The sequence below is a fragment of the Notolabrus celidotus genome, chromosome 6, assembly GCF_009762535.1.
Source record: "Notolabrus celidotus isolate fNotCel1 chromosome 6, fNotCel1.pri, whole genome shotgun sequence".
NCBI classification, from domain to species: domain Eukaryota; kingdom Metazoa; phylum Chordata; class Actinopteri; order Labriformes; family Labridae; genus Notolabrus; species Notolabrus celidotus.
In genome coordinates this window covers 30,093,433-30,103,386 of record NC_048277.1, presented here as the reverse complement: position 1 = coordinate 30,103,386, position 9,954 = coordinate 30,093,433, and the positions used below count along the sequence as shown (strand labels likewise).

The window sequence follows — 9,954 nt, the reverse complement described above, 5'->3', positions numbered from 1 at the left end:
TGAAACTTGGTCCCACACCACTTCATCATTCCTGCGGGAGACTGAAGACAATCATTGAACGGGGGGCTGATTACCGACTGTGATGAAGATGAACAAACCTTTATGATAGCCTGAGAGGCTTCTGTTGTCAGAGATTAAGTGAAGCTGTTTTTTTTGTTTACATTGCAGATGCAGTTTAAAAAAAACTTTGTGATTAGTAAAGCTGGTTTTTCTTTTTTTTATTAAACACTACTTTTATAAATGTCAGCTGTGTGTTTGTGTTTTTGTGGTATATCATACTTCTATAGCTCAGTTGATAGGGGCCTTGCTCTGGAACTGGAGGGTTGCCGGTTCATGTCCTGGTATAGACCATGTTTGAAAATTGGGCTGGAGAGGTAGTAGTTAATTTCCTGGGCACTGCTGAGGTGCCCTTGAGAGATACCAAACTTTTAAGTGCTTGGGGCGCCCATTTGAAGGCAGCCCCTAATTCTGAGGGAAATAATTGCATTACAGTATTTCTCAATTGCTAAAACACTAAACCCTATTGTCTGAACCAAATTCCTTAGCATCCTGAACCCATGTATTGAACCAGTCACTCTTTTGGCAAAACCATAAGCACTTTTCACCTGGTTAGACAACTTTAAACACATCCTCACTCACTAAAACACATGTTGCACTGTGATGCACTTGTGTTGCATAATGGTAAGCACAGACGTTTTGTCTTGTATTTTGCTTAATTTCCTTTTGTGATTCATTTTATATATGTGTGTGCATGTATGTGTATACATATCATTATTTTCATTATCTCTATTATTATATTTGTTATTATTTTGCTGTTATCTACTCATGTAATTGGTTATTTATCCTTTTTTACTCTTGGTTTGTTGGCCAGTCTCCCAGGGGGGTGGGGTGGGTGGGTTGCAAATGTTTTGCATAATGTATAACTTGTAATTGATTGAAAAAAATCCAATAAAAACATTTGAAATAATGGTAAGCACAGGTAGCAAAAGTTCAACACATTTGAATCACAAGTGTCACAGCTTAAACACAACGACTCAAAATTGATCACACTTGAGGCTGATGTAGGTGTAGAGGCATGCCAAGCTTGGATCCAGCACAACAGGGTTTTTTTCCCATGTTGCCTGGCCAGGGAGAATGAGGCCTGTGATGTGGATGAAGTCCTGTGGCCTGACCCAGCTCATAGAGATGATGCTGTGGCTGAATGATTGTAGACACTGTAAGCAGTTCAGTTTGATTTTGTGGATTACACTGTAATGTGCTTCTCATTTATATTTGTGTTTACTTCATATATACTGTATACAGGTGATAAATTCGGGGGATATTTTTTATTTTTTTGCAAAATTCATTTAGCCTATTGTGAACAATAAACATTATTCTACAGCTTCATGTCCTGAGCATTGTGTTTTCAGTTTTTTGATGTAGTGTGTAATGGCTGCTCAGTATTGTTTTAATTTTGATTGTCTTTGGGTATGATCTGACAACATTGTTTGGTTTTGCAGGAAGAGTCAGAGGTTTAGTGAATGTAGTTTGAAAATTGGGTTTTGTGCTTAGAGTGTTGAGAAAAAGCGTGGTGGATGTCAAGAAATGTGTTTTAGCAATTGAGAAATACTTTAATAAAGTATATTTTTTTCTGAAAGTAACATTGTCACTCAGTTCTTTCAGTGAAGACACTATCTCTCCACCCGGCTACATTTTCCATAAGCACAGAATTGTCACCAAGTTTAAATTTTTTTCGACAGAAGACACTCAACAGTGATGTTTCTGTATTTTTTATTTGTATAATAAATAAACTTGTAATACTTCAGGACCACAATTCACAACCACACACAGAGTATGATAAACCATACTGTCGATATTTGGAAGCAGATGCAGATAAAACAAGTTTCCAGACGTGAATGGAGAACAATTTTTTCACATTAAAAGTCGAATCTCTTACTTTACATTCTTCATCTTGACGTGCTGCAGTGATTGGAGGTTTCAGATGTGAGTGGTTGGATGGTAAGCAATGCAACAGGTAAAAAAAAAAAAAGACCAAAATAAAAGTGTCCACTGATGCTGCTGCTGCTCAGTTTGACTGCAATATACTCCTTTGGTCAACACAGCTGTAAATCTTTCAAACAGTAAAGAAACAATAAATTAAAACACACATAAGAAACATGCAGCTACTGGACACATAACAAAAAAAGCCACATGACCGGGAATCAAATCATTAGAGAAAGGCATGATCATAACGAAGATGAAGGCAACTCAACAACAAAATGTTTATCATGATAATAAGCACTCTTTCAATCAAAGTCTGTTGGTTTTAAATAAAAGACTCATGAACTAAACCTTTTAGTTTATCAGCTTCTAGCAGCTGTGAGCGTGTTTGGAGTGTTTTAGCTACATTTAGATAGATAATGAGTAGTTAAACATCTGTGTGAAATATGTGAAATATATTTGCTTTCTTGCTGCAATTTCATAAAAAGATCGACACCACTCAGGCCTTTGTAGGGAATATGTAACATTAGCAGCCTGTTAGCTTAAAACAGACGGTAAACAGCTAGCCTGGATGTGTCTGAAAGCAAAGCATAAAGCAATTTATAATGTCTCAACCTCAAATATTATGTGTTGTTTTTTCAATACCCACTAAGACTAAAACATGATGATGAGTGTGCTCTTTGTTACTTTAAGGCCAAGCCAGGCTAGCTGTTCTAAGCTAGGCTAACAAACTCCCCTTGTTAGCCTACAGCACAGAAGTTAACTCTCAGCAAGAAAATGTGTTACCTGAAATGTCAAACTATTCCTTTAAGAGATAATCTCAGGATGTTTTAAGAACAAATTATATATTTTTAATCTCAAAGAATAAGTCAATTGATAATAAATAATGTGCAGCTGTTGTGATATTCATATTCAGCGTGATGTTTGCTATCTTTCTCTGACCACAAAATAAAATGAAAGCAACCTCACATTTCAGCTTCTGAGATTTAGATGTTTGCTGTTTTGTCCATGTCATATGACATTAAAGATGATATCGGGGAGAATTATATGGATGATAAATCAGTGTGTCAAGAAATGGAAATATGCTGCATTGATTTTTCAATAATTAAAGCTGCTGTTGGTAGGAATGGTGTAAAAAAACTTTACTTTTTTCTGCTGGGTTTGGAGAAAAGGTCATAATGCCCATCGGTACTCATCGGTAAGTGGAGTCATTTGAGACTATTGCGAAATCTCTGTGATTTCCAATGCCTTTGCATCAAGCAATGTTATTATTCCCCTCGTTCACGTTATGACGGACCAATCATAGCTAATCTCCAATCCTCTGTCCTGATTGGTTAAGGGGCGGCCCCTACTACGTCCTCCGAGTCCGGCACTGTCATGAGTACACTTGCCGATCTATGTTGGGGGGCTAAGAAGAAATCTGGTTGGGAGGGATAGTGTTGAGATTTGAAGTCCCTCTCTCTGAACAGATGTTTACTCTGTGACTACCAACAGCAGCTTTAACATATTTGTGATTTAAGGCCCTGTACTTTATATTATTTTGAGTAGATCTTTCAGATCTTTTAAAGATACACTCTTATCAGTCTGTCTGAAAGTGCATGAACCTGTTACTACACTGCAGAATGGTTTATCACTGATTCATCCTTTTAGCTTTCAGCAGTCGCCAAAGATGAATGATCTCTCACTATCCTCCAAAGGACTGATGGTTGTAATGTGCTTCATTATTATATCACGTCAGAACTCATGTTTAATGTTCGCCAGGTTGATTACCAGTGTCGTCATGCCCGCACTAACACACACACACACACAGACACACTCGCACACACCACACCTTACTTATAGCGGTACTGTATTACATGTTGCAATACATACAATAACATTTACACATCTTCACTTTTTATAAATGCCCCATTTATTAGAATGAATATGTGCACTATAACGGCTGAGAAAACGCTCAGAGTGTGAGTCTTTCTGTTACTGAGAGGATTCTTCAGTTATTGATTAATGACGTTGATTGAACCAAAATGGAATTATTGAGTTGTAGGTAGTTGTTTTCATAGTTGAACCTTCATGCTACATTCAGGTACTGATTTTAAACACTGTGGTGTTGTGTTTAAGGGAGATTTTTTTTCCTACTGTATATGACCTACCACTTATTGTATCTACATCTTAAACAGTCTGATAGCTAAAAAAAAACATAGGAGCTAACAAATTAAAGTGTTGACAGACCTGTGCATCCACTTGTGAAAGAGTAAGTGTTGTGCAATTATTTTTAACGGTTCACAGCAAATATTCGTGGTTGGGATTTGACAGTGTTATTTTTTTTTTCTTGTAATAAGGGAAGAAAAAGATCTTATTTTATTTTGAGAATCTTTCAACTAAAAGCTGAAATACATTGTGTTTTCAAACTGCATCTTGTGGCGTTCCTCAGCAGATGGCGTGAGTAAGTATGGCCATGTCTAAATAAATAGCCTCCAGACGGGGAAGCCTTCGGATGTAAAAAGTCTCTTTACTTTTTCTCCTGTGAGCTGGTTTTAAGAAATACATATCTGAAAATACTTCCAGAAAAAGTCAGCTTTCTTTCTCAGTTCTGTCACTTCAAGATTTCAAGACTGTTTTCTTTTTTATGATTTGATTTGGAAGTATTCATTCACATGTTGAACTGCTCTGCAGCTGTAGATATCCTGCGTAATCTGTGTTGAACGGAAGCTGAGAAAGGCCATGCTTGAAATGTTCCTTTTTTTAATGCTGTTACATTGAGATAATAGGGCGTGTTGTCTAGTGATAACAGCTTTATTATATCATCATCTCAAGATAACAAAGCTAAATTTCTTGAAATGAAGAAATAATGAAATATGATCTTTAGATAGCAGGAAAAATACAGCGAACATGAGCGTTCCTGGCTTCTACAGTTTTGTCTGATTTGGATCTGGTTACCTTTGTCTCTATATTCTTACATTTCTCTTGTATGATGTATTTTTTTCTAAATACTTTGAATATTTAAAATCTTCCTTTTGAATTTCCTCTGTGAGGAATAAAATAAAATACTTCTCCAACTAATCGAGTTGCCCTTTCGTATCTTATCGCAATCACTTAAAAGATTGCATAACTCCCCTGCTTCAGTTCCTCAATATGCTGAGAAAGGTCACAAGATGCATTCAAAAACAAACATGTGGACTTTGTGAAAAGAACATTTCAGGTTTTGAACCCTTTAATAGATGCACAAATCTCTAGTTTCATTCATTCAATAATCTGGGCTGTCAAAAACTAATTTAAGGAGGAAAAATATATTAAAAATAAACACTACTGGATTGCTACCTTAAAATAATTTGAAAGGAGGGAGAGAGATTTCAGCTCAGGCCTAATTTCAGTCAATAATACCTGATTGTCAAGAATATTACCGAGCGCTGGGGCATTCAGTGAGAGTACTTTCTAAAAGTCGAGGGCTCTTATACAAAAAACTGCACTCAAACGTTCTGGAAACTTCCCTCTCAGGTTAGAGGGGGACGGAGGAGATGCTACAGGTGACAGACGATACGTGGGAGGCCTGTTTTTAGGAGAGCGGGGGGCCGTAGGGCAGAAACGTCACTGCGTCAGAGCCAGCAGGATGTCCTTCACCAGCATCGTGCCGATCACCATCTTCTCACAGTTGACCGTCAGCTGGGCGGCTCCTTCCTCTTTGGTGGCAACGGTGACCAACACCAAGCTGCTGCTGCTCACCGTCCTGCCCGCAAACCTGTGGATAGGGTGATCAGGAGGAGGAAGAGGAGGACTGAAGTCAAAGCAGTAAAGATCGGAAGTAAAGATGAAGCCGCAGAAATAAAGGAGAGATACAACAATGTTAATTTCCATAAAAACATGAATCACATTCAGGCTAAATTATGGATAAATATGGTTAGTGATGGTGCAGCTTCGAGTCCTTTTAACAGCTGTGAAGAAAACAGATCTCTTCAATCTACCAGTTATTATAAGTTCTTCTGTTTAAAACCTCTCTAATTATATATATGATCCCTTTTTGATGTTGTTTCAACCTCAATATCTCAGTATGGCAGTTATAACTCATTATAAAAATATGTGATGAGCATTGGAACATAGCTTAATCATATATAAATGTGTGTTCCTTATGTTGACTGGCCAAATGGGCTGCTATCACAACATTTCACGGCTCAATTTTCAAATCCTAATAATCACAAAAGCAAAGCCAAAACATAAACTCATCACAGCTGTGCTTTGAGCTTCACATCCGGTAAAGAACTTTTTCTACCAAGACAATATCTGTGGAAATATATATAGATATAAACAATATAAATACACTGCCAGTCAAAAGTTTGGACACACCTTCTCATTCAATGGTTTTTATTTATTTCAAATATTTTCAACATTGTAGATTAATACTGAAGACATCAAAACTATGAAATAATCTGGTTTTGCCACAATATGGATTACAACAGTAGTCAGATAGGGCTATCCATTGTGTACTAACCCTAACTCTGAACAACACAACTGATGGTCTCAAACACATTAAGAAGGAAAGTCATTCTAAAAATTAACTCTTGACAAGGCTCATGTTAATTAGAAACCATTCCAGGAGACCACTTCATGAAGCGGACTGAGAGAATACCAAGAGTGTGCAAAGCTGTCATGAAGGAAAAAGGGGGCTACTTTACAGAATCTAAAATCTAAAACATATTCTGGTTTGTTTAACACTTTTTTGTGAATTAAATAATTCCATATATGTTCTTTCATAGTTTTGATGTCTTCAGTATTAATCTACAGTGTTTCAATCAATTAAAATAAATACAAACCCTTGAATGAGAAGGTGTTTCCAAATTTTTGACTGGTAGTGTATATATAACAATAGAGGTGTGAGATTTCACAGTGAGTTTCACAGTGTCTCACAGAACAATACGTTTGTGTTAACAGCACCACAGCACATTTTGCACACTCCTACAGTGTCAGCAGCTCAGGAAAACAGACATTGAGCACCTTTACACTCTTCATCATGTGCAGAGAAACAAAGGAGAGGATGCATATTGGTTACAGTTCTTTAAAAAAAGATAAGATGTATTTCTAAAGTTGTCATCACACGAGAGAGAAATGTATCACTTATTCCATCAGATCAACATCAACTTGATTTAATCCCTGCATCATCAAACAGGACATAATAAACCTTAGAGACTCTTTGGCCAGACAGAACGTCTACCAGTGTGTCCCCGAACACATATCAAGTTGTGCACTGTACATAATTTGCAGCATTATTTAACCTAATAAACGTGTTTATAAAGTAAGACATCATATCAGCAAAAACTGAGTGATCGGAGTAGAGGATCTAAAAATCTTCCTTAATGCTGTCATTTAGTTGGCATATTCTAAGCAGCAGATTCTTGTTAGCTCTATTTACACTGCATATTTGAGAGGTGTACTGGTGGTGTGAAGTCAATCTGTCCTTGAGCCGAGGTAGGAACAGAAGCATAACAGAGGGGAAAATGTCACTGCTGTGTTTTTGAGTGTCTGAGTGTTTGTGAATGTGAAGCTTGAGCTACTTTGCCGTACTTCTGCAATGCCTTAACTCAATATAAAACAACACACTGGGACCAATATTGCACCATAATGGGGCTGAGAGTAAAAGTACAGATGTGTAATGTCAACAGAGCTTCATTATGGCACCATGCTGGAATCTCAAATTAAAAAATAAGAGCTCTTGATATATTAGACTATTGATGTACAGATGTTGTTACTTCGTCTTATCTCCTCTTTACCTGCACTCTTTGTCTGAACCACATGGGACTCTGCTGAGGTTGGCTGCAGTCGTCACCCTCTGCACGATGGCGTGTTCGTTCCGGCACTTTGCGTCCAGGGTTAGCTTCTCCGTGATCTCATTCATACCCATCAGCTGACCTAAAGGAAGGTGAGCAGAACACGGGTCAAACTGGAGAGCTCTGGAGTCAGCTGCTGCTTATTCTCCCTCTACATGTAGCATTAAATGCAAAGCAGTTTTTTAATAAGACAAATCACTCAACAGGATGCTGCTTGTACTTAGTACTGTTTCACTGTCTAGTCATTTTCAGGAGACCAGCTACAGACATATACAGTATCATTGAAGATACTGTATATTTGGCTTACAACAAAGAAATGTTATACAAAAGCTTCTCCTGCAGTTTGTTAGGAGATTGATGTAGCACATAAATATTAAAGTAATACTGAAACTTAAAGTGGAATGAACTGATGCTTCCCACTGAACACAGCAGAGGAGAGACTACAGAGGGACGTGTACGCCTCATGAGTTTATATTTCAAAGTGAGAAATTTAGCTCTTCAGCTGTTTCTTTAATGACCCTTCAGTGTGTAGATCTTTGGGGCTTTACAGGTCAAAAGACACCAAGTCTTTGGCTGTTATCAAAACTGCCTACTATACTAACAGCACATACTGATTTGGCCAAAATTCAGTATCAAGTATATGAACAAGAGCAAAATCTGAAGTATGCCAAAACTACCCGGATGTCGTACTGATTCAGGAAAATGTCACAGTATGTATTGGACCAGCCTGCCTCTCATACTGTTTCCCATAATGCACAGCACTTATTGCGATTTTTCTTTTTTCTTCTTTTTTGACGGGGGGCAACCTGATTTTAGGTGCTGTGAAAAATATTAAATTACATATAAACCACTTCTTCACTTTTTAAATTACTCGCTATCAGCTTGGCCGTTGTTACTTTCACTTTCTGAAACCGGAAACTACATTAGGTAGGTAGTATGTAGCAGGCTGTTTCCAAAACAGCCATATTCTGAAAACTCAAAATACATTTAAGGGTTTAATTTCTAAATCCAGAAGTCTATAAGCATGTTTTTAGCTGACGGCTAGCAGCATCTAACACCCAAAGTAGCCAAAATCTTAATCCTAACTCTAAGCCTAAATATCTTTAAATAGGAGAATATATATTTATGTACCTGTGCTCAGTTGTTCTGAATAGTGGAATGGTCTTCAGAGATCACTCAGTTATTTTCTGTACCAGGCTGTTTGTTCCTGCTGTAGAGGTAGACGTTTTAATATTGACCTCTATGGCGATTGACTCACTTTGGGAGGCAGCCTCAAGAGGCCATTTGAGGAACTGCAGTTTTTGGAATTTTGTATCTACAAAATCTTTTTCAGCCTCTTGCCTGCTCTGATTATTCTCCCCAAAAATCTTGCAAAAACAAGCAATCACTTTGGGTTAAGGGGAACTGTGAGACAAGCGTGTACACTTACTGAAAACCTCAATAAGTTTAAAAATCAAGGTTTGACACCGACGGTATTCATCAGGCAGTGGTGGACAATAATAAAGTTAATACTGTACTTAAATACAGTTTTTGGGTATCTGCACCTAGTATTATTTTTTGGGGAAACTTATTACATTTACAGACAAATATTACACTTTTGACTCCGACCACTACATTTTTATATATTACTTGCTCAATTTGCTCTGAAGTCAGCCGATTCATTTTCTTTTCTTTGCTAAAATCTGATCCGTAACACAATAAACTGTAAGAAAATATCTCTTTCTACAACCAGTTCAAGCCTGTTTTAGCTCAGACATCAAGTTGTCTTTTGACCTGCAAGTTGCAAACCAGTTTTGTTATTTTCAGTTTTAAATGCAGAACACAAATCAGACAAAATGAAAAATGCATTGTTACACTATAGCAAATCAAATTCCCAATATGGTCAGTGGTTATCAGCAGTTTTGAGCATTAGGTAACAGAAGTATGAATGATGATGATGATGATGAGGATGAATGTGATTAAAAGTGCCTTTTTTGAGTCTCATTTCAAAACCTTTAGTTCATGTAGTGCTTGAGGAGTGAATCAGGATCAGTGGATGAGCATTTCAAGTCATTCCTGGCGTAGCAGAGTGTGAGCGGCCTCTTTATTAAGATGCAGGTTAGTACAGGTGAGTCTTTTTAAGTGTAGCTTACCAAGGCAGGAGAGGGAAGAAGGTGGG

General features: G+C 37.4%; 1 protein-coding gene across 1 annotated transcript in view; it reads right to left on the bottom strand.

The window, feature by feature from the left end:
- Positions 1 to 3,412: 3,412 nt before the first annotated feature.
- Positions 3,413 to 9,954, bottom strand: part of LOC117813785 (AP-3 complex subunit beta-2) — a 54,111-nt gene continuing 47,569 nt past the window's right edge. The window contains exons 26-27 of the mRNA XM_034684821.1: positions 7,740 to 7,878; positions 3,413 to 5,752 (exon numbers count right to left, since the gene is read on the bottom strand). Coding sequence (XP_034540712.1) covers positions 5,566 to 5,752; positions 7,740 to 7,878 — 326 coding nt within the window. The 3' untranslated portion in view covers positions 3,413 to 5,565. The remainder of the gene's footprint in view (positions 5,753 to 7,739; positions 7,879 to 9,954) is intronic.